This window comes from Spermophilus citellus (genome assembly GCF_964194105.1).
Source record: "Spermophilus citellus genome assembly, chromosome: 4".
Classification (NCBI taxonomy): Eukaryota; Metazoa; Chordata; class Mammalia; order Rodentia; family Sciuridae; genus Spermophilus; species Spermophilus citellus.
This window is the reverse complement of record NC_138185.1, coordinates 26,782,119-26,807,518: the sequence shown is the minus strand read 5'-3', so window position 1 is coordinate 26,807,518 and position 25,400 is coordinate 26,782,119. Positions and strand designations below refer to the sequence as shown.

Below are 25,400 nucleotides of genomic sequence, written 5' to 3'. Positions count from 1 at the left end.
GTGAGGTACTTAATTGCTGATTAGGGGTGGATCTGTATGTAATTCAAGGACCAGTGTAGATTGTTTTAGTTACTCAGGTACTGTGTATATTGCCAGAGGGTATATTGTCTTGATGAGTCTAGGATCCTCTTGATTCTAAATAGACAAGTTTTTGTCTCAAATTCAGGATTAAGTTCTAGGTTTGCTCTATAGATGTGGGGTCAGAAATTATTTTCTGTAGTACTTTAGTGTGATTTGGGAATTGTTTGAATATCATGTGATAGGGATATGTTTGCAGGAGGACTTCTTCCTGCATTAACATCTTCTCTAAGTCCTGCTCACTCAGATAATCCACTTAGTTTAGTTTGCTCTGGTTGCTGTCATTTTTTTCTGTGTGTGTGTGTGTGTGTGTGTGTGTGTGTGTGTGTGTTTTGGTAGTGATAGTGGTGATTAAACCCAGGGACTCTGCTAAGCATGTGCCACAATCTTAGCCTTGCTCTGTATTTTTAAGATATAAATTCCTTGGAGTAGGAATTTACCTTTATTAGTACTTATAAAGTGTGTATTTATGATCATATTGAATAACTATAAATGACCATTCGTACTGGAGTTGTTCTCCCATCCTTTTTTAAAAAAATAAAACAGACTTTATTGTCTGGCATTTAAAATAGTAAGTATTCAAAAGTGCATTTTTGTATATAATTTATTGTGAGATTATCACTATCAAATAAAATGTTTTCATCATTTGCTTGTATTTATCTGTGCCTGACCAGTTCATTTTTCCTTCTAAAATGTTGCATGCCACACTTAAGGCCATGAAGAATTTTTCAGAAACTGCAACTAAGGACTTCACCGTATACCTGTAGCTACTTATATGCTCTTGCTACATGTAGTGGGTTTTTTTTTTTTCCCCCCCACAACCTATCTCTGACAGTTTTGGGAAACTTTTACCAGGATGACTTTCATACATCTTAAAAACTCATAGGATTTGTTGCACCTTAAAGAAGTCAACACCAAGGCCCATAGATCCTGCCACCTAGCTAGTATGGGGAGGGCGTATCTTGTACCCCTTCCTCTTTCCCCGTCCCCCTTGGCAGTCACACAGAAAAGCTTTTCCATCTTTTATTTTATACAACTGTGGCCTGGTGACCAGCTTATAGTGTTGGATTTAGTAGAAAGAACCTGTTTGGGTCTTGAGTTCAAAATCCACCTAGGTTCAAATCTCGCATCATCGGTTAGTGAGCCTGTGATTTGGGGCAGGTTTTTTCAGCTTTTGAACTTGTTGACTTCTAAAATGTAAGTATGTGCTGTGTGCAGTGGCACTCATCTGTAATCCCAGCACATCAAGAGGCTGAGGAGGAGGATCTCTAGTACAAAGCCAGCCTCAGCAAAAGTGAGGAGCTAAGCAACTCAGTGAGACCCTGTCTCTATATAAAAGTACCAAATAAGGCTGGGGATGTGCCTCAGTGGTCGAGTGCCCCTAAGTTGAATCCCCAGTATCTCCAAAAAATAAAAAATAGAATGGAAGTATGCCTCTCATCTGGTTGTAAGGGTCATTCATATGGTAGCAGTAATTATTAAAGACAAATCCTGGATTACGCTTTTGATTACTCTAGGTCTGAAAGTTTTCCATCTTTTGGTTCCATTGGTTTGGGCCATTGGAATAGTTTCACATTATGACTTTTTTTTGCTTGTGTTGCCTGATCAAAAGGTACAGTATGCAGATGATGATTCCTGTCATTTATTATATTTTGTATTATAGAAGACAACGCTAACTTCAAATTTTAGGATAGAACTGTGTTAACCAAATCAAACTGCTTGGTAATGCCTCACTTCATTGGAAAACCTTCCATTGTTGCTGTGTCATCTATGTAACATCGATACTTTGATCCTTCTGACTTAAAAGTAGAGAAATGAAATTTTCACACAGAGAGCCCAGACACTTTTAACGTTTTTTGTTTTGCCTTACTTCTTGGTTTATATTAGAAATATTGTATGTATTGGCTTTTAAAATAAGACTTTTGTATACTTAATAGGTAGGAATAAAAATAGAAGCCCCAGTGATATGAAGGATCATAATCTCTTAAAAGTTAAATATCCTGCAGGTTCACATAAGCAGAAATGTCATAAATTCAGGATTTATTATGGATATTTATATTCCAAATTTCAAAGAGCTTAATAAACCATGGGGGAAAAAAACATTATTATCTTGACTTTGAACAGGTTGTTTTCTTAATTCAGTGTGCGCCTGCAGTCTTGGAATTTGAAGGCTAAAAGAGTCAGGAAGTTGTCAGGGAGCTAGTTATTAACCTCTGGAGATATATTTTTATTCTCAATTTATAAACCAAAGCAAAACTTTTCTCTTTACATGGCATTAGTTTGATATGTGAGGGAAAATGCTGTTGGCCATGATTACCGATAGCATTAAACATCTCAGCTTAAATTAAGACAGGAAAAGAGAATCAGTATTAATTGGAGGAGCATATCTGGCAAGGTGGCTGCAACTCTGGAGTCTGAGTCAGGAAGATTGCAAATTCAAGCCAGCCTGGGCAACTTAGTGGAACCCTATCTCGAAATAGAATTTGAAAATAAGGATAGTGGCCAGGTGCCGTGGCACACACCTGTAATCCAGCAATCTGGGAGGCTGAGACAGGAGGATCACAAGTTTGAGACCAGCCTCAGCAATTTAGTGAGGTCTTAAGCAATGTAGGGAGACCCTGTCGAAAAAAATATAAAGGGCTAGGGATGTGGTTCAGTGGTAAAGCGCCTTTGGACTAAATCCCCTGTACCCGCCAATAAAATAAAGTAAGCGTTGGGGATGCAGCTCAATGATAAGAGTGCTTGGCTGGTGTGCGTGAGGCGCTGGGTTTGATGCACAGTACCATAAAAAAATTAAGTGGGAGGAGGAAAACTTCATTTACTCATATGTATTTTTTTATTGTAAGGTTTGTTTATTTATTTATTTTGTAGTGCTGGGGTTTGAACCCAGGGCTTTGTGCATGCAAGGCAGGCACTCTACCAACTGAGCTATATCCCCAGCCCCACATGTTTTATCCTATTTACTTTTATACTATCTACATTATCTTATTTACTTTTTACTTACAAGCTATGGTTTGGAGGTCTACTTTGTGATTGATGTTTTATTTTTGTGCTGGTGACCTTCCAGACCTTCTGGACTATACTTGGAAGTGTAGAAGGTGATTGCATGTGTGTTGAAATAAAGGTGATTATGAAATAATGTTCTTAACCTCTTCTGCATGGTTTTGACTATTCAGGTTAGGATCTCCACAAGTTATATAAATCAGAATTTCTTAACCAGTATACTTTAAATGAGTTTGAGATGAAATGAGATGCTGGTCCTTTAAGACCTGGTCATTTGTGTGAGGTACAGTGTAGCCACATGATCTAGATCCAGAGTATTCTTGATCATTTACTCCAGTGTCCATACAAACAGTATTTTTTTTTCTCTATATCATGACCTTTTTAAAAGGCTGAAAGCACTGATTTAGAAGGTTCAGTAATTGGGTGTCTTAACAGTTTTTAAGATTCAAGGGATCACTAATCTGAATTTGGCTTCAGGTTTAGAAAAGACCATTTTCAGGTATCTATCTAACTCTGAAATAATTCTGTTTTTCACAAATGATTCAAGGAATTTTTTTTTTAAGACTAAATGATTTAATGTTGGTCACTTGTGAAGAAATTCAAGTGTTTGTTGTTGTTTTGTTGTATGAGGGATTGAACCCAGGGGTGCTCTATGACTGAGTTGCACCCCACTTCTTTTTATTGTTTAATTTTGAGACAGGGTCTCACTAAATTGGCCATGCTGGCCTCAAAACTTGTGATCTGGTCTGGGGATATAGCTCAGTTGGTAGAGTGCTTGCCTTACATGCACAAGGCCCTGGATTCAATCCCCAGAACCACCAAGAAAAAAAAAAGACAAAAAAACCTGTGATCCTTCTGCCTCAGCACTCCAGATCCCTGTAAAGGCGTGTATCACTATGGCCAGCTCAAGTTCGTATTTTTTTTTTTTTTAATTTTTTTTTTTTACTTTTTTTTTTAGTTCTCGGCGGACACAACATCTTTGTTGGTATGTGGTGCTGAGGATCGAACCCGGGTCGCACGCATGCCAGGCGAGCGCGCTACCGCTTGAGCCACATCCCCAGCCCAAGTATTTTTTTTTTTAAAAAGAGAGAGAGAGAGAGAGAGAATTTTTAATATTTATTTTTTAGTTCTCGGCGGACACAACATCTTTGTTGGTATGTGGTGCTGAGGATCAAACCCGGGCCGCACGCATGCCAGGCGAGCGTGCTACCACTTGAGCCACATCCCCAGCCCCTCAAGTTCGTATTTTCTTAAGCAGTACTGTGAGGCAAAATAAAGTTAGCTTCTGTAAAACTTGTCCTCACCTGACTCTAAATGCCACTGTATCTTTCCTGAAGCTGACATTTTGTTAATCATTCATTCATCAAGCTTGGGTCTAGCGCTGGAATATAACTTGAAGCCTAGGCTACTTTGTCTTTTCTTCCTTTGGGAAAGGATGAGATGTACTTACTTTGAGCGACTTAATTTTAAAAATATTTTATGTATATCATCAAGTTAACCTTTTAAAATGGATCTTTTACAATGTTAAAAATGTACATTTCCTGCCTGGGGATGTAGCTTAGCACATGATTAGCATGTGCAAGGCCCTGGGTTTAATTCCTAGCAAAACACACACACACACAAATGCTGATTAAAATGTGCATTTCCTGTTTGTCTAAGTGGGTAATTCTTTTTTTTTTTTTTTTTAATGGTTTACAGATTCCTCTAAGCCTGTAATAAATTTTTCCTCAAAATATATGTGCACATGCACTTTGTATACATTTTCAGGGAGTTTATAGCCTCTGATCTCATTGGTGAACTTCATTTTTAGTGCCATATCTTGTAGTCCAGACAATTGTTTCACCTTTTCATTACTTTTTAAATTTATTTATAAATTTATATAGTATAGAGCAAAGATTGAAGCTCAAGTGTCTTCAAGAATCAGTCCAGTAAGGTAAATGAATAGAGTTGTCCAGGTTTACTAACAGCATCTCTAGTGGGTGGGTTTTAAAAGAGCCTGTTGTTAGGGGCTGGAGTTGTGGCTGTATGGTAGAGCGCTTGCTAGCACGTGTGAGGCACTAGGTTTAGTCTTCAAAATATGTTTTTTAAAAAAATGCCTATTGTTGAATAGGCAGATCTCAGCAGATCTGATTTTTGTCAGTGCAGGAGGGAAGAATTCATTATTGCTAGACAGGTAGACCTCCCCACCTTTCACCTTTTTTCCTCCTTTTGACAAACTAAAAAATAAACTAAACTGTTACTTTTTAAAATACTTATTAAAAAAATAATATATAATTCAACTGAACAGGTTATTCATTTTTAAAAAACATGAAAAACTCTTACACAAATATTTAATAGCAATATTATTCATAGTTATTATATATTTTTTTTTCTAAAGAGAGAGTGAGAGAGGAGAGAGAGAGAGAATTTTTAATATTTATTTTTTAGTTCTCGGCGGACACAACATCTTTGTTGGTATGTGGTGCTGAGGATCAATCCCGGGTCGCACGCATGCCAGGCGAACGCGCTACCGCTTGAGCCACATCCCCAGCCCTCGTAGTTATTATAAACAAACATAGTTAATATAAACATTATTCATAAGCAAAATGTGATTTACCCATATAGGATTCAGCCATAAAAAGGAATGGACCACTGATAAAATGAAAGAGGCCAGACGCCTAGATTTGGGGCTTGCTGGTTTAAAGGTGATAAGTCTAAAGAGTCAGGGACTGACATAGGGATTCATATATTTAGCTTTGAAAGCTAGCTCACTGTTTGCTGCCCCAGTACCATCCTATTTTCTATCTTTGGCAAGTTAATACAACCCACTCTGTTAGCCCACATATTGATCACCTGCAGGGAGAATGGTTGTCTTCTGTGTAACCTACCTCCCGGACAGTAAAGGAATGAGAGGGTGTTAACCCAGCCGCCACACAGCCTTGTAGGTTCAAAACAGGAACTCCTTTATTCCCCGCACTCCCGTGAACGCCACTCAGCCACTCACGCTGCCTTCTCCCGGGACACACCACATTCCAACCGGAAATCCTTACTCCCACACTTCCCCAACCAATGGGAACTACGAACCAATGGGCTCCAAAGGCCAGGCGGACAGCAGGGGTCTAATATACAATTGAATACACAGCTTAAACATAACCATCCTCATCTCAATGGCTTGCTGGGGTCACCTCTCAACCACTCTGGCAAAAATGCCAACTGGGCTATGGCTCTCAGCAAATTCCTTTGTTCCCAGTTTTCTCACTAATTAAATAGGTTAAATGACATACTTCAGGTAATATCCAGGGACAATTCAAGCTTTTCATTTGCATGTCAGTTTTTTCTTCTGTGTCCCATTGGGTGTCAGAGAGTTGTTCATAATATCCTTTCACTAGCTACCAGGCCTACAGTGATGTATCCTTTACTGTTCTCTTAAAAAAAAATTTATTTTTTTTTTCTTTTTCATTCTTGATATTGAATGTTTTTGCTAATTTGTTGTCAGTCACACTAGCAGTTTTTAAAATCAAGTTTTTTGTGTCTTTTCAAAGAAATAGTTATCTTTGTTGATTCTCTTTGTTTTCTTATTTCTGCTTTTATTTTTTCTTCCAAGTTTCTTTGGGTTTATTTGTTTTTTAAGTTTGAGATGTGTGTAACTTCTTAATTTCTAGTAAGTTATTTTTTCAATGTATTTTTCTTGTTTGTTTTGAGATGGGTTCTCACCATATTGCCCAGGTTAATTTCAAACTCAGTGAGCTCAAATGATCCTCCCACTTCACAGACTCATGAGGCATGTACCACTGTTCCTGCTTTGAGATGAATCTTTTAGAAAGCTTATGGTTGAATTATTTTCTTTTTGAAAAATTGTTTTTCAAATTAATGTACAGTAAAATATACTCCTTGTGCATCATTATATGAATTTTAACACACACAGATTTAGATAACTGCCTTCACAACCAGGACACAGAACAATTATGTCTTATCACCTTCTGCATGTTAACTTTGGTAGTCAGTCACACCTATTCTTTCACCACTAGTAATCTCTGGTAACCAGTTTTCTGTTATGGTTTTATCTTCTCAAGAATGTCACACAGTGGTATTCCTTGGTTCAGTATCTTGTCTTTGAGATTCATTATATTAATGTTTCTGTCAGTGGTTGGTTCCCCTTTTTTTTTTCCCGAGTATTATTCCATTGTATGGATGGATCAGTTTAGCCATCCATCTTTTCTTTTTAATTTTTTTTTAAGTAATAGATGGACACAATACCTTTATTTTGTTTGTTTATTCTTATGTGGTGCTGAGGATTGAACCCAGTACGAGGTAAGCGCTCTACCGCTGAGCCACAACCCCAGCCCTAGCCATCCATATCTTGGAAGTATATTTTGGTTTTCACTCTTCGTTGATGATGTATAGAATTGCTATAAACATGTATATGGGCTTTTGTAAATATAAATTTTTATTTCTCTGTGGTAAAATTAATTGTGAGTGGGATTGCTGGGTCGTGTGAAAAGTATGAGTTTAACTTTTTAAGAAACTGCCAAACTGTTTTCTAGAATGGTGTAATAGAGTTATCTAGAGACACAAAACCAATAGAAAATGTATACATATGTATGTATGATAAAAGGGCCTTTCTTAGAGCAGCTTAAATGATGAGACAGATGCTGGATAGTTCCATAATGACTGTCTGCATATGGAGAGCCAGAGGACCAACTTTGCTCAGCCCAAGAAATTGGAGCCTCAGAAAAAGAGGCACCAATGACATAGCCCCAGTCTGAGATTGGAGACCTGAAAACTCTTTTGGAGAATAGCTGGTGAATGTTATGGGACTAGTGAAGAAGCTGCAGTCTGCTGTCCATGGGCATTGGCAGAAGCACTAGATGTACCTGCTCAAGAAGAATCCAGCTTGCACCTGCTGAGGCTTCCTCCTGCTTTTTGTTCCATCTGGCCCCCAGCCTACTGGACAATGCCACCCACATTTAGGATGGGTCTGCCCCCTTTGTTTACTGTCCCACATGCCACTCTGGAAACGTCTTCATAGACTCCCAGAATTCTCTCAACCTAGGAGGGTGTCAGTCCTATCAAATTGACAGACCAGATTTAACTATCACAAATGGCTATACTATTTTGTATTCCTACCAGCAATGTTTGAGTTTCAGTTGCTCTAATCTTTTCTAGCACCTCATATTATCAGTATTTAACTTGTACTGTTGAAATAATTTTAGATTTAAAAATAGTTGCAGATATAAAATTTTTATATACCCTTTGTTAACGTCTTACGTAGTCATGGTACGTGGTTAAAACTAAGAAATTAACATTGGTACAATGCTAATGACTAAATTGTAGAATTTAATTGGGTTTTAACCAGTTATGTCATTTTTCTGTTTAAGTGTTTCATTCAGTATACCACATTGCAATAAGTTGTCATGTCTCTGAAAATGTCATCGTCCATTCTGTGATTTTTATGACTTTTAAACATTTGAAGACAATTGGTAAGATTTTGTGACTATCCTTTAATTTAGGTTTGACTGGTGCCTTCTCAAACAGATTGTATTTATGAATTTTTGAGAATACAACAGAGGTGAAATGCCCTTCTCATCACATATCAGGTATATTATGTCAGTGTGACTTTTGGTATTTCAGTAATGTCTCCACCATTGAGTTATTTCTTCCTTTTCACACTTACTCATTAGAAGGTCATTCCTAAGTTCAGCCCACCTTTGAAAGGGAGGAAAATTAAACTCCATCTCCTCAAGGGAGGCATATCAAATAATTTGTGGGCATACATTAAGACCATAATAGTAATTAATAACTATCCTGGAGAATATGCTTTGAGGATCTGCATATAATCCTGTTTTTCGAAAAAGCTTTACTCAGTAATTTTGTATTTGTCAGTGGATCTTACCTACAGCAATTACTGATCTCATGGTGATCTCCTATTTCTTTGTTTCTACGTGTTATTTGGAATTCTTACATAAGGAAGGTTTTTAAAAATTTAGTCATTTATATAGTATGGATATTTGCTTTGTTGTTCGGGGTTACAATCCATTACTGTCGTTTGTTTTTGTTCACGTTGTTCCCTCCTTGGACATTGGCATGCTTTCAGATTGGCTCTGGTATCCTTTGACAACAAGATTTGCCAGGCTATCTTGTATTTTTCCTGCCTCGATCTTAGAATCAGCCATTTCTTCAAAGAGTCCTTTTTCCTTTTATTGGAGTATTATATTTATAAGCCGAACTCTGCAAGTATTCTTTTTGCTACTCAGTGTCACTACTTTTATGTCCTCCCAGCAGACAGGGCTAGGTATTTGGGTCCAGTAATGTCCATTTTGTGGTGTGCAATACTATGAATTTTTATAAAATCATCTCTAGAGTATAGTACTAAATAGAACTTGCCATGATTAAACACTCATTGTTTTCTATCTCTGTTTTTGTTTTGTTTTGGTTTTTGTTTTTCTGGACTCGTAAATGAAAGTATACAGTATGTAAAAACAAAATACATGTAAAATATATCCACATTGCCTGGCAGTGGCACACGCCTGTAATCCCAGCAGCTCAGGAGGCTGAAGCAGGAAGATCACAAGTTTGAGGCTAGCCTCACCAATTTAGTGAGGCCTAAGCAGCTTAGCTATATCCAGTCTCAGAATTAAAAAAGGGGGGTGGGCTGGGGATGTGGCTAAGTGGTTAAGTGCCTCTGGGTTCAATACTCAGTACACTTCCCCGCAAATAAAAAGATTTATCCATGTGTATAAATTGCTTCCTCTGAGGAATATTCCATTTTGTGGTTGTGTTACCATTTGTTGTCCATTTACCTATAAGACATTGGTTGTTTTTATTTTTTAATTTTGAGAGGGTCTAACTTCATTTTTGAGACTGACCTTGAACTTGGAATCCTCCTGCCTCAGCCTCCAGGGCACTACGTGGGGTTCATTGTTATTTTAATTACCTTATCTCTATCTTTTTGTGAAGTGTCTGTCTTTTGCCCATTTTTTAATTTGGTTATTGGTGGTGGGTTTTTTGTTTGTGTTTGTATTGGGGATTAAACCTTGAGGTGCTTAACCACTGAGTACCTCCCCAGCTGTTTTTGTGTATTAGATAAAGGGTCTTGCCCAGTTGCTTAGGGGTTTGGGGGCCTCTCTAAATTGCTGAAGCTGGCTTTGAACTTATGATCCTTCTGCCTCAGCCTCCTGAGCCATGGGGATTACTGGTGTGTGCCATGTACCTCTTTCTTGAGTTTTTTATTTATCAAATATGATTTGCAAATATTTTCTCCTTGTCTCTGTCAAAAATCAGTAGCTCTATTTGTGTGGATATGTTTGTATTTTTTGATTCTGTTTTAATTGATCTTTTGTATCCCTTTGCCAGTCCCACATTGTACTGATAGCTGTAAATTAGTAGAAAGTCTTACAATAAGACAGTATGATGCTTGTAGACTTATTATCCTTTTTCAAAGTTGATTTGATAAGTCTAGTTCATTTGGTTTGTGTTTTCTTTTTCTTCTTTTTTGAGATGAGACCTCATAGTATTGTCCAGGACTGCCTTTGAACTTCTGGGCTTTGTTGATTTCTTCCACCTCACCCTCCCAAGTAACTAGAACTATGGTGTGTGCCCCCACCCCTGGCTGGATTTTTAATCTAGCCTGATAGTCTTTGTCTTTTACCTAGTTGATTTATTTCATTTATATTTTATTAGTCATAATTCAGTTTAAACCCCCAACCTCAAATTCTTGTCTTCTGGATTTATTTATTTTTTTTAATTTTTTGGTACCAGGGATGAACTCAGAGGCACTTAAACACTGAGCCACATCCATAGCCCTTTTTATTCTTTATTTTGAGACAGGGTCTTGCTACATTACTGAGGCTGGCTTTGAACTTTGGATATTCCTGCCTCAGCTGCTGGAATTATAGGTGTGTGCCACTGTTCCTGACTATTCTAAAGTTTTTTTGGAAAAAAAAAAATACCTTGCCATTCTTTGTATTTTTTTTTCTTTCTAGTTTGGAAATGTATGCTATTTGTGTTCTGTAATTATTGTAGATATTAAAACTTTGTAGCCATGACTTATTAGCATGCAATATTACTTGATAACTTTATCCTCTTTATTTTTATTTTTGGTACTGGGAATTGAACCCAGGGGTGCTTAACCACTGAGGCACATCTCCATCCCTTTTGTGATACTAGGGATTGAATCCAGTGAGATCCTCGTGCCTTAGCTTCCCAGATAGTAAGTTCTACAAATATTGTTATTCTTTTATATATAGTCTTCCATAAACCTTCCACTTTTTTGCTCTTTGTTTTCTCTTTCAGCTCAAGTCTTCCAAATGGGATTCTTTATCCTTAGATATTGCTTGATGATAAAATGTTTTTTTTATAGTAGTAGAATTTTAATTTTGGATTTTTCTTCTTCAGCACACTGCAAATGTATAACTATCTTGAATTCATTGTCAATTTTGGAATATAAGCTGTTCTCACGTTATTCAGATGAAATCATCCCTGCTTGTTTTCAGATTTCTCTTTTGACTTTGTTTTTTTCTATATCAAACCCTTTTACCAAATTATTTCTCACTTTTCCATAGTTTTGACTTTTGCTAATTTTTATCCTATTTTTCTTGGTTCACTTTTCTTTTCAGCTTTATTGATTTTATTATTGCAATATATTTCATTTGTTAATGTCAGTCATCCCTGGGGGGGTGGTTCCTATTGTCTCTTCTGCCAGTTCTTTTGGTATATTCAATTCCTAGTTATGTTTTATTATAAATTGGACAGCACTTTTTTTTTTTGGTCAGGCATCCAGAGAACACTTTACAAGCGTAAGATATTCTCTCCAATAGAACTTTAATTCCTCTGTGGATCTTCCACTCAGCACTACACTAAGGGTGTAGCTAGCTCTCTGAAGTTCCTGGTACCTTTGGGAAAGGTCTCCTATTAGACTTCTCACATTGTGACTCTTGACTGTGACTTAAATCAGAACAAAATTCTGCTTCTTGGGGATCAACAAAGGTCCTTTAGATTTCCTTGATTTGCTTCTCTAGGCTCTCATTTTCTTTCTTTTGGCTATAATTGCTCCTCTTTCTTATTTAAGAATGAAAGAGCATGCCTGTGCACATTATCTTTAGTTGTTCTCAGTGGAATGGTGGGTCCAAATAACCTAGTTCACCATTAATGAGAAAAATCTTGGTTTCTTACTTTGGAAACCAAGCTCTAACCACATTTTTTAGAGATCATCTCTACACCTTTAGCTACTTGCCTTTCTAGGCATTTTGTTTTGTGACCTGTGCAGTAAAACTGATTTGTGTGGGGAATGAATGGATAAAGGAAGAAAAAAAATTGCAATGACTGTGAATTAATGATTTTGTTTGTTTTAAACACAAATGGTCTTGGTTGAATGTGGTAGACTAATAGTCTCCAAATCAGATACAAAGTTTTTGCTTATCTGATGAGCTTCTTATAGGGAATAACACAATACGCTAGCCTTTGGTCATTTTAGGAGACAAACTGTAGCTCTTTAAAATTCTTAATTTGCTTAAAAGTTTGTTTGTTTGTTTTAGTGTTTTTCATCTGAATGCTTCCTATGCAATCTTTAAAACTTAAGCTTAGATGTTATTTTTTCCCTAATAACTTTTCTTCAAAACATTTTAGGTACTTTGTAAATATTCATTGATTGAATATTAAGTAGAGCACCAAGAGTTAATTCTTTAAAAAAAATTTTTTTAGTTGTAGATATACATAATGATATGTATCTATCTGTTTATTTTGTGGTGCTGAGAATCGAACATATGAGGCAAGCGCTCTACCACTGAGCTACAACCCAGCTCCGAGTTAATTGATTCAAGAACTAATTACTTTAGATTATAATGACTAGTTTTCTTTATTTGAGGACTGAGATACTTTCTCTTTGCTCTCCAGGGTCCAGTCAGGCACTCATTTTCTGAACATAGTAAATGTTCAATAAATGTTTATTACTAAATGGCATTCTGCTATTAAATTTGAAAGGAAAAGAAAATCAGAAATTAAAGGCAACTATGAATATTTACAACATGTAATTCAATATTAGTTACTTATGCTTTTGTGTGTTTAGTTAGCCTTCTATTCATTGCCACTTTTGTAAAGGAGAAAAGGCAAGTTTGTTCCCCAGATTTTGTTCACCTCTTCCAGTTCGCTATCTGCTTGTTAGAAGAACAGTTCATTCTCTGCAGCAGGGCTTAAAAGGTGTTTTCCTCATTGGGCTACCTTTTGTCTAAACAAGTAGTCCTAAATCATGTCATCTGTGTAATCTGAGCACATTCCTCATTCTTTTTTTTAATTTTTTTAATTTTTTTATTGGTTGTTCACAACATTACAAAGCTCTTGACATATCATATTTCATACATTAGATTGAAGTGGGTTATGAACTCCCAATTTTACCCCAAATGCAGATTGCAGAATCACGACGGTTACACATCCACATTTTTACATACTGCCATATTAGTGACTGTTGTATTCTGCTACCACATTCCTCATTCTTTACTACAGAAATCCTTATCCTGTCTGGGTGATTATGAGGTTTGTTCATTCAGTGTGGATGATCTAAGGATAGGAACAGTTATTTAGTTTTGCTTTTGATGTAGACTAATATAAACACTAGGGTTTGAAAGAATTAATGAAGGTAGGTGTTATGTTGCATGCTTGTAATCCCACCTAATTCAGGAGGCTGAAGCAGGATAGCAAGTTCGAGTCCAGCTGGGCAATTTAGCAAGACCCTGTGTCAAAATAAATAATGAAAAAGACTGAGGATGTAGGTCAGTGAAAGAGCTCCCCTGAGATCGATCTTCCGTCCACCCAAATACACGGAAATTCTTCAGTAAAAATAAAGTAGCAGAAGTGGCCAGATGCTGTGTGTGGCACATGCCTGCAATCCCAGCAATTTGGAAGGCTCAAGCAGGAGAATCACAAGTTCAAAGCCAGCCTCAGCAACTTAGCAAGCCCCTGTCTCAAAAAATAAAAGGGGGTGGGGAATGGCACCCTTGGTTCAATCCTGGTACCCCCCCACCAAAAACAAAACAAAACACCAATAATGACTAATTGGACTTGTGTAATAATTGTCTGGCACTGGATAATAAGTCTCTGGTTTTCTTTTTAGTTGCCAAATTGGAGGAAACCAGAGCCACAAAGGCTGGTTAAGGACAAGAAGAGTTTACATTGAAATTGAGTCTATATACAGTTGATGATGTCAGTAAATTTAGGATTTTGGCAATGCGTAATTTAGCTTTGTGGTTTAATGGAGTTTTAGTTTAGTTATATTTTATTAAATAATAGTTTTGCAGATCCATGTCATTGGCTTTGGTATTGTGTGACTTTAGTAAGGGAAAATTTGTTGACAAAATATTCTACATTGAGCAAACAAGACTTAGCCATGTCTTCAAAGTCCATCTTTTTAGTCAGCTTTTTTGCTGTGACTAAAGGACCAAACCAGAACAATTATAGGAGAAGAAAAGTTTATTTGAGGGCCTTCAGTTTCAAAGATCTTAGTCCATAAGAAGGCTGGCTCCAGAGGGAAGCAGCTTACATAATGGAGATTAGGAAGCAAAGAGACTCTACTCTCCAGATCCACAATATACCCCAAAGCCACACCCCCAATTCCCACCTCTTCCAGCTATACCCTACCATTTCATTTACCACTCAGTTAATCCCTATCAGGGGATTAATTTACTGATTGGGTTAAGACTCTCACAACCCAATCATTTCTCCTCTGAACCTTATTGCATTGTCTCACACATGAGCTTTTGGGGGATACCTCACATCCAAACCATAACACAACCTGAGGGCTTTGAGATATATAGTGGTCTTAAATTGTCAGCTACTAGAAATATACTTCCTTTTATGTAGCAGTGGGGAGTCAAGTAAAGTAATTTAAAATGAGAATAATAGGAAAGAATACTTTTTCTGTAGTTTGGATTTTTAAGGTACATTTGTATTATGAACAAGGGATTGGAGAATTGACCTTCCTGTTATCCTGTACTCAGTTACCTTTTCCTAATTTCCAAATAAACTATGTCAAAGTTACTAAAATAAAATTTTTCCAATAGTTTCTTAATTTGAATTATTTTGGGGAGAGAAAAACAAATCTTATTTTTTTTTTAAAGAGAGAGAATTTTATTTTAATATTTATTTTTCAGTTCTCGGTGGACACAACATCTTTGTTTGTATGTGGTGCTGAGGATCGAACCCAGGCCACGCAAGCGCGCTACCACTTGAGCCACATCCCCAGCCCTAAATCTTAATTGTTTATAGAAGAAGTTATAGTATAGAGAGAGACTTATAGAAGAAGTTATAGTATAGAGAGAAAGAAAGCAGAAGGATCAATTAACTTAAGAACTTATCGCTGGGTCTGGGGTTGTGGCTCCATGGTAGAGTACTTGCATAACATGTGTGAGGCACTGGGTTCGATTCTCTGCACCATGTTAAAAAATAAATAAAAAATAAAGGTTCATTCACAACCAAAAAAAAATTTATTGAAAAAGAAGAACTTATGGCTCAATTTTTTTTTCCAGTTTTCCTGATTTTGCACCAGATAACCTGAAGTGCACCAGATAACCTTATACTTTGATTGATGGCTGCTTCATTTTGTTTTATTTAAAAAATATAAAACCAGGACCTTCAATAGATGAATGGATTAAAAAATGTGGCATATATATATATATATACACAATGGAATATTACTCAGCAATAAAAGAGAATAAAGTCATGGCATTTGCAGGTAAATGGATGGAGTTAGAGAAGATAATGCTAAGTGAAGTTTGCCATTCCCATAAAACCAAATGCCGAATGTTTTCTCTGATATAAGTAGACTGATTCATAGTGGGGTAGGGAGAGGGAGCATGGAAGGAATAGAGGAACTCTATATGGGGCAGAGGGGTGGGAGGGTAAGGGAGGAGGCATGGGGTTATAAATGATGGTGGAATGTGATGATCATCATTATCCAAAGTACATGTATGAAGACATGAATTGATGTGAATATATTTTGTATACAACCAGAGGTATGAACAATTGTGCTCTATATGTGTAATAACAATTGTAATGCATTCCGCTGTCATATATAAATTTTTAAAAATAATTTAAAAAGGAAAGAAAAAAAATATATATAAGACCTGGCTGGGGATATGGCTTAACAGTAGTGAACTTACCTAGTATGCAGAAGGCCATGGATTCCACCGTGGTACAACCAAAAAACAAAAAGATAAGATTGATTGGTCTTCCCATTAGCCAGGTGTTTTTGGTGCAGTCCTGTAATCCCAGCTACTTGGGAGGCTGAGTTAGGGGGAACATAATATGGGCTAGGTGCTATGAATTTTAAAGGTGATATTGGACGATGGAGTCTTGATTTTGGAAAGTTAAGATCCAATAATGAAATTAAGATTTGAAGACTCTTATGTGGTAAAAAGCATCTAACTTGGCTTGAATATCAACTCCATCTGTACTGGGTATTCTTGATCAAGCTGCTGAATTTTCTTGGGTTGTTTTCTTATTTGTACATTAGCGAAAGTAATGCGGCTTCATAGAATCATTGAGAGGATTAGGTATTTAAAGCTAAGAAACTCTTATCTAACTATGTTCTAATATCTAACTATGTTCAGAATATCTTTTGAACATCACAAAGCCATTTTTACATTAAGACCAAAACTGTCTTGTGAGTTACTTTCCAGAATTTTTTGTCTCCTCAAATGGCACCAATAATCTGTTCAGCCAGAAATCTGAGTGGCTTTCCACCTTTCAAACACATTTTCTAATCTACTCAGGGTGATTGAGTTTACACTACAAATTCTGTTTTACAGGGCTGGGGATATGGCTCAAGTGGTAGCACGCTCACCTGGCATGCGTGTGGCCCGGGTTCGATCCTCAGCACCACATACCAACAAAGATGTTGTGTCCGCCAAGAACTAAAAAATAAATATTAAAAATTCTCTCTCTCTCTCCCTCTCTCTCCCTCTCCTCTCTCACTCTCTCTTAAAAAAAAAAAAAATCTGTTTTACAGATTCTTCACCTGTCTCCATTGCTGCCATCTTAGGTAAAGCAGCCATCATTCTCTCACATAGGCCACTGTAATAGCCTTCTGTCTTCCTAAGTCCTGCACCGTACCCAGGACTTTTTTTTTTTTTTTTTTTTTTTTTTTTGGTTGTTGTTTTTTCAATACCTATAGGCCACTTTTCTGCTTAAATTTTTTTCAGTGGATTTCCATTTTTCTGAGTCCACAGATAAATCTTAAATAAGTCTAAATTTTCTAACACCTGATTTGCCTTGCTCATTCATTATTACAGTTAGCCCTGTGTATCTATGGATTTTGCATCTGTAGATTCAACAAGTCAAGGATTTAAAAATACAGTATTCAGGGCTGGGATTCTGGCTCAGCCATAGAGCACTTGCGTAGCATGGGCGGGACCCGAGTTCGATTCTCAGCACCACATAAAAATAAAAGGCATTGTGTTGTGTCCATCTACACCTAAAAAATAAATATTTTAAAAAATACAATATTCGGAAAGATAAGTTGCATCTGTACTGAATATGTGCAGACTTTTTTCTTTTTTCCTAAACAAGACGGTGTAACAACTATTTATGTAGCATTTACATTGCATTAGGTATCATACATATTATACATTGCAGCATAAATAAGGTAGATCTAATTAAAAGCATTCAGGAGGCTGTGCATAGATTATATGCAAATGCAGTGTCATTTTAGATAAGAAATTTGAGCATTTGTGGATTTTGGTGTCTGCAGGGCATTCTGGAACCAATCCCTTGAAGAAACTCAAGGACAGCTGTATTCCTAAATCCTAGCATAGTGCTTTTCATAGTAGATGTTTATGTATTTATGGGATGGACAAAGGCTCTTTTGAATGTTTGAAAGAACCAAACTAGTAATTTAAGAAATTTAGGCTGTTCTTGTTTTCCTTTCTGTTAAGCTGCATATGAAATATACAAACACTTTACATAGGAGCAAATGAAATACTATATCTGAATAAAATAATGTTTGTTTTTGATGACATAACCTGTTTGTTGCCAACCCTTTCTTTTTCTTTTTTTTTTTTCTTAAGTTGTAGACACAATATTTTTATTTGTTTTTATTTTTATGTGATGCCGGGGTTGAACCCAGTGCCTCATGCATGCTAGGAAGTGCTCTACCACTGAGCCACAACCCTGCCCCCTCAACACTATCCCTTTCTTAGCCTTGTATTTCCACTTACCTGAAATTGCAGAGCCACGTTTCAGGAATCCTATTTTATTCCCCCCCCCCCATATAATTAATGAAGGCCAACCATTTGAAATTCATGTGAGTATCTTTTACTGAAAGCAGACTATTTAGTTTTCATGAAAGTAAAGAGAAGCATCTCTTTGGGATACTGCAAAACAGTAGCTAGTCAGCCTCCCAATGGAGAATCAAATCCACCAGTTCATAAATTAGGTCCCAGTTAATGAAACCCAGAGCTGTACAGGTCATTCAGAATAGTACTTGAGAATCTCAAGAGGTTCATTAGTAATTAGTCATACTGTGCTCTTCACAGAGAATGTCAAGGCCTAAAGAGTGCTGTGGAAGACTGGATGGTAAGATTGCAATAGAAGCATGGACTAGTGAATAGATATTGAGGAATAGTTCCACTTATTTTTGTAAAGTTATGTTTGGCCACAATTTACCCTTCACAAGCTAAAAGTTCCTGTACTTTTTGTATTTTAAAGAAAACAAAAGGGACTGGGATTGTGGCTCAGTGGTAGAGCGCTCACCCAGCATGGGTGGGACGTGGATTCTCAGCACCACATAAAAATAAAGGCATTGTGTTGTGTCCATCTACACCTAAAAATAAATATTTTTTAAAAAAGAAAATGAAGATAAGTTCCTCTTTATTAGTTTTCACTAAAGAGCTATGTCATGGTAATCATTTAATATTAGTATTGTTTCTAAGCCCTTTCTGGAAGATCATCTCACTTGCTCTTCCCTTTACTCCATAAGTGCAGTTAGGTGAAAACTAGAAGAAGGCCAGTACAGGTTCTTACCAGTTAGGGAACACTACTTGTTCTAATCGTTCTAATGCATGTAGTCACAGTTACTAAATTGGTGGTGTTTTATAATTTCTTTCTTTTCTTTTTGGTACCAGGGAGTGAACCCTAGGGGTGCTAAATCACTGAACTATATCCCTAGCCTTTTTTGTTTTTTGGAGACAGAATCTTACTAAGTTGCTGAGGCTGACTTTGAACTGGTAATCCTCTTGCCTCAGCCTCCAGAGCCATTAGGATTACAGATGTGCACGCGCACTACTGTGCCCATTGGCTTTACAAGTTCTTAAGCTCTTAGAAAAGGGGCTTTGAGAGCCACAAATGAAGGGTGTCTTATTGGTTTAAAAAATAACAAGCATCTGGCATGCAGGCCTGTAACTCAGCTACTCCCAGAGGCTGAGGTAGGAAGATCTCAAATTCAAAGCCCCCCTGGGCAACTTAGTCTCTGCCTCAAAACAAAAAAAGATTGGGGTTATAGCTTAGTGGTTGAGCACTTAGCCTAGTTTATGTGAAGCCTAGGGTTTAGTCACCAGTACCATAAAACAAAAACAAAAAGTGCAGGAGAGTAGAGTGTCTATAAAGATATTTAGATATCTGTTCATTTAATGCTGCTTTATTATTTTGGCTGTTTTAATAAGCACACACACATATCTTACCTGTTTTCCTGATGTCTTCTGCCTGCTGTCAGTGCAGGCGTAGTAGTTATCCTATAATTCAGATGATATGTCTTTGGGAAGAAGGAAAATAATAAGAAAAGTATCTGCTTTCGGTATTTTGTTTGTTTGGTGTGTGCCTGTTTCAATTTGCACTATTATTGGTAAAATCAAAGAAATATTTGAAAAATTTTATAGACTGTTTTAAGTATGACATATACCTATAATCCCAGCAACTCAGGCTTAGACAAAAGGATAGAAAGTTTAAGACTAGCATCAGCAACTTGGTGTGATCCTGTCTAAAAAATTAAAAATTCGAAAAGCTGGGGATATAGCTCAGTGGTAGAGTGCTCACCTTGCATGTTGAAGGCCCTGAATCCAGTCCTCAGTATGCCTGAAGGAATGTTGGATGAGAAGGGGATGTAGCACAGTGGTAGAGTACCCTTGTGTTCAATCCCCAGTACTGGGTGGGAGAAGTTTTGGTACTTTGAATGACTTTGTTGTTGTTTTCTGGCCATTGAGAACATACATTTATGTAACACCAGAGGTTGGGGTTTTTTGTTTTGTTTTGTTTATTTATATATTTATTTATTTATTTGGTTTCAGTTTTTGGTACCGGGAATTGAACTCAAAGGCACTCAACCACTGAGCCACGTCCCCAACCCTATTTTCTATTTTATTTAGAGACAGGGTCTCACTGAGTTGCTTAGCACCTTGCTTTTCCTGGGATTCTAGGGGTGTGCCATCATGCCTGGCACCAGAAGGTTTCTGTTGGACAGGAGAATTCATAGTAAATACATGATTTTAATTTCATGTATTTGGGGTGGGGAGCCCTGATATCATTGATTGTGTTTTTCATACATATGGAGCATAGCATTGCTCACCTTCCGGTCTCATGCTATTCATCTGAAAGCTTTAAGCCTTTGAAACCATCAGAATAAGAGGCATCTTTTCTGGCTTATCTTCCTTTGGTAGCTAAACTCTAGCTTAAAACTTCACAGATCTCACAGCTTTCTTTTTTGGTGGGTGGGGAGGTATCAGGAATTGAACCCAGGCCATCTCTAGCCCATTTTTGGTATTTTATTAGAGACAGGGTCTCACCTAGCTGCCTAGGGCCTTGCTAAATTGCTAAGCACTGGGTTTGACCCAACTCAAAGTCCTCCTACCCTCCTGAGTGGCTGCAATTACAGGCATGGGCCACTGCACCAGGCTCACAGCTTTCAAATAAGCATAATCTTAATATTTTTACATTAATTCCAGTCCTTCCCTACAAACCTATATGGTAAATACAATTAATTCTTTGAAAGTCTGAAAATAGGCCAACAGGGTATGAAATACAGCCCCTTGTTTTTTTTATCAGGTCACTTAACCTTTCTTTACCTCAGTTTCCTCTATAAAAATGAGGATAATGGCAACTTCCTAACTACTTCCTTATGGTAAGGATTAAATTAAATAAATCCTTATAAAGCAATATATGGCACATAGTAAATGCTTATAATTATATTGTTATCTAACTAGTTTATGATTATTTGGGGAGAGAGATCACAGTCACAAGACAGAGACAGAAATTTGATTTTTGATTCTTGCTACTGCTATCAAGTGGCTGTGTGTTTATGGATAAATTTTCCTTTATGGCCATGAGGTTTTTTTATACTGTTTCAAACTTTCATTGGAAATAACTTCAAATTTACATAGGAGAAAAAAGTTAAAAGTAGAATACCTGTGATACCAAAAACAGACAACAAAATGCATAAATGCTTTGAATAGACATTTCTTCAGAGAAGATATACAAATGGCTAATATGCACATGAAAAGATGTTCAACATCCCTAATCATTAGGAAAATACAAATCACAATCAATAATATACCACTTCATACCAATTAGGAGAAATTGGAAACTTTGTGTACTGTGTAGGAACCTTTGTGTACTTTGGTGAGACTGTAAAGTGATATAACTGCTTGTGGAAAGCAAAATGGTAATTCCTCAAAAAATTAAGCATTAAACTACCATTTGAGTGAGCATTCCTACTTCTGGGTATGTACCCAAAAGAATTGAAAGCTGAGTCTCAAACAGATATTTGTACATCCATGTTCATCGTAACATTATTTACAGTAGTAGAATGTGAAATCAACCCAAATGCCTGTCAGCAAATGAATGGATAAGCAAAATGCAGTAAATACAGCTGGGTGTGGTGGCACATTACCTGAAATCACAGCTGCTCAGAGACTGAAATAGGTAAAGGAAAGCACCTCCGGGCTCAATCCCTAGTACTACCCCCAAAAATGGTGGTGTATAAATTCCAGTTATCGTTCATCTTAAAAAGAAATGAAATTCTTAAACATGCTACAGTGTGAGTGGGCCTTCAAGACATTGTACTAAATTAAATAAACCAGGTATTGTCTTGTTCTGCATGTACAAGGTACCTGAAGTAGTCATCTCATAGAGCAGAAGATAGAATTGTAGATTCAAGAATCCAGAGGTGAGGTGCTAGTGTTTAATGGGTACAGTTTCGGTTCAGAATAGTGAAAATTTCTAGAAACAGATGGTGTAGTGATAGTTGCACAAGGATGTGAATGTGTTCAATGCTACTAAACTGTATACTTTAGCATGGTTTAAATTTTATATTTCACATATTTTAACACAATTTTTTTAAATGTTTGCACAAAAACATATAATAGTACAAAGGATGTATGTATCCCCTTAAGCCAGATTTATTATTGTAATATTTTATCCTGTGTTTTAACATTTGTGATTGTGCTTTCATGTGTACTTCATATATACACACATGTGGGCACATTTATTTCTGAACCATTTAAGGGTATATTATATACATCATGAGCTTTTACCTTAAGGACTTCAGGAAAAGTTTTTCTTCTTTGCACTGGGGATTGAACCCAGGGGCATTCAACCACTGAGCCACATCCTCAGCCCTATTTTGTATTTTATTTAGAGACAGGGTCTCATCAAGTTGCTTAGCGCCTCGTTTTTGCTGAGTTTAGCTTTGAACTTGCAATCTTCTGCCTTAGCCTCCTGACCTGAGCTGCTGGGATTATAGCACTGTGCCTGGCGTCAGGAAAATTTTGTAAGAATAGATGATATTCTCTTAACTATCATAAATAAATCTGTGCCAGCTTCATAAATTTTATTAGCACACTAATCTCTCATCCATGCTCCATTGTTATCATTGTTGTTTTCATATCATCCCAACTCTTCAGTACAGTGTACAGTCTAGAATAATGTATTACATTTACTCATATGTTGCTAGCCTTCCTTTGTCTTTTCTTTTTTTTGTACCAGTTGAACCCAAGGGTGCTTAACCATTGAGCCACATCCCCAGCCCTTTTTTGTATATTATTTAGAGACAGGGTCTCACCAAGTTGCTTAGGGCCTTGCTAAATTGCTGAGGCTGGCTTTTAACTTGGAATCCTCCTGCCTCAGCCTCCTGATCCACTGGGATTACAGGAGTATGCCACATCATCCAGCCCTTTTTCTTTTATGATAATAATATTACTTAGGACTATAGATTCTCCCTTTCTTTTAAAGATGCTTTCTCATTTTCTGTTTGTCCAGTGTTTCCTAATAATTAGATTTGTGTTATTCAGTCTCAACCAGAAAACTACATAGAAGATGTGTTAATTATCATATAAAGACTCAGTACAATTTTAATTAAATACATAGTAAAGGGAATCAATGGATGCTGTAGGATTTTCAGAGAATGAAGATAAAAGGTTGGAATAGTCAGGGGATGCATTTGATTTGACTTGATAGACTGATTTGCTAGAATCATTTTGTAGTAGCTTAGCTAATATACCTAATACTGTGTTTATTAAGTTTCTATATTAAACAAAGCAAGAGGAAATTACTGATTTCTGTTTTTAGATTTAATGAAATCAAACGTCTTTCCAGTGTTCAAATGTCTGCTAATTATTATATAAGATTCTTTGAATGATTTGGATCAGTATAAGGTAACATTGAAGATGTATGACATTATTTTCTTTCTGTTTTTCATCAGATATTAAAGTCAAACTGACAATTTGTATTCTCAACTTTGCCACCATTCTAGAACCTTTTAGCACTCCTTCTTAAGTTGTAGAAAGCTGCTGAAAGGAAAGTACTGTTCCTGCCAGTACTTTGTGTAATGTGTGAACAGTGGTAAATGCTGATTTATCTATTCTCAATGCCATTTTTGCCTTTTCTAGACTATTTTACAAAGAACATTCATTTCATACAGAAGTTATAGACTGCTTTGCAAAATATGATTCGGACCAACATCAAGTTTTAGTATCTATCTTAGGGGTTTTTTCCCCCTCCATATTAATAAGAACATTGTGGGGCTATGGTTGTGGCTCAGTGGTAGAGCACTCGCCTAGCATGTGCAAGGCCCTGGGTTCCATCCTCAGCACCACATAAAAATAAAATAAAGATATTGTGCCCAACTAAACTAAAAGAAATTTAAAAAAAAAAAAAGAACATTAGTTGGGATTTATTCATGGATTAATAGGTAGAAGAGCCTAAGGTATAATTAAGGCCGTTATTATTGTAAAACTTTTTTCTTCCTCTGTACTTAAAAAAATAATAATTTATTGGACTTTTTTGCATTTTGTTTCTGTAGTTTGAAGAAAACAGGTCTGAAACAAGGTCTTACTCCCAGCCATCTCTGCACACAGTTACTGCCAGATCTTCAAGCCTCAAGTTCAGCTTTGTCCGCCAACCTGTCTGACATGTCGGGACCCGTGCCAAGCAGGGCCAGAGTTTACACAGATGTCAATACACACAGACCCCGAGAGTACTGGGATTATGAGTCACATGTGGTGGAATGGGGGTAATTATTCCTATTTACTTCACTGTCCTCACTCAGAGTACTGAGTCTTGTGGATTCATTGAGTCAGTAAATCTTCCCAACTCTGCTTCTCCAGACCTCAAGGTTGAAGTTCAGCTTGTGATTTCTTTTTTTTTGAGCTGCAAATTTGGTTCTGTAGTAAAGAAGCAGAGCATTGTTTTGGTAAGGTAACAATTTTGAAGGACTGACTTTAAAAATCATTTTCTATGTTTTCTTTTCTCTCATTTATATATTTTGTACATGAAGGTGGTAGCTATGAGCTTGTGTCTCAAGCTAAGGTTATTGCAAACAGGTGAGAATTAGTGCCTGAGAGACTGAAAACACAAAACTCTTACATAAAGTATTTTTGAGGTCAGTGAATGTTGTCCCATGCTGATACTAAAGGATGGAACAGTTCTCCAGAAAGGTGTCCTTTTTGATGAGAAGCAAAATTAAATCCTTAAACATTTGCCCTTATCATGAGACTAGGCATTTTTAACATGGAATTCAGCCCAGATTCCATCTTGAACAGTTGTAGTCTGCCTGAACAGCTGTGTTTGCCCTTCTGATTCTCTGTGCAGACTCATTTAAATGTTTGCATTTCCTGTCCCAGTGTGGCATTACATTTAATTGATCTGATCATAGTTTTGTGATAAAACTATTTTGACATTCAAGTGCAAAAGAAAGCACGAAAGCTCATAAAGATACAGCTCTGATTACATAGCCTACATAAGTGGTTCACAACTGTCTCCCTGAATTGTGTGAGGTTGTATTCTTTATAGTGGTTATGCAATGATTCTTAGCAGTAAATACTTTTGTCTCTGCATAAAGAGGCACACTGTGTGCTTTAAAGATATCA

General features: G+C 36.8%; 1 protein-coding gene across 2 annotated transcripts in view; it reads left to right on the top strand.

Moving 5' to 3' along the window:
- The window catches only part of CSNK2A1 (casein kinase 2 alpha 1), a 62,075-nt gene that overhangs the window by 7,917 nt on the left and 28,758 nt on the right, over nucleotides 1–25,400 (top strand). The window contains exons 2-3 of one of the 2 annotated variants that reach the window (XM_081291555.1): nucleotides 8,571–8,657; nucleotides 24,335–24,544. In XM_081291555.1, coding sequence (XP_081147681.1) covers nucleotides 8,635–8,657; nucleotides 24,335–24,544 — 233 coding nt within the window. In that variant the 5' untranslated portion in view covers nucleotides 8,571–8,634. The remainder of the gene's footprint in view (nucleotides 1–8,570; nucleotides 8,658–24,334; nucleotides 24,545–25,400) is intronic. The other variant, XM_081291556.1, reaches the window with a different exon arrangement.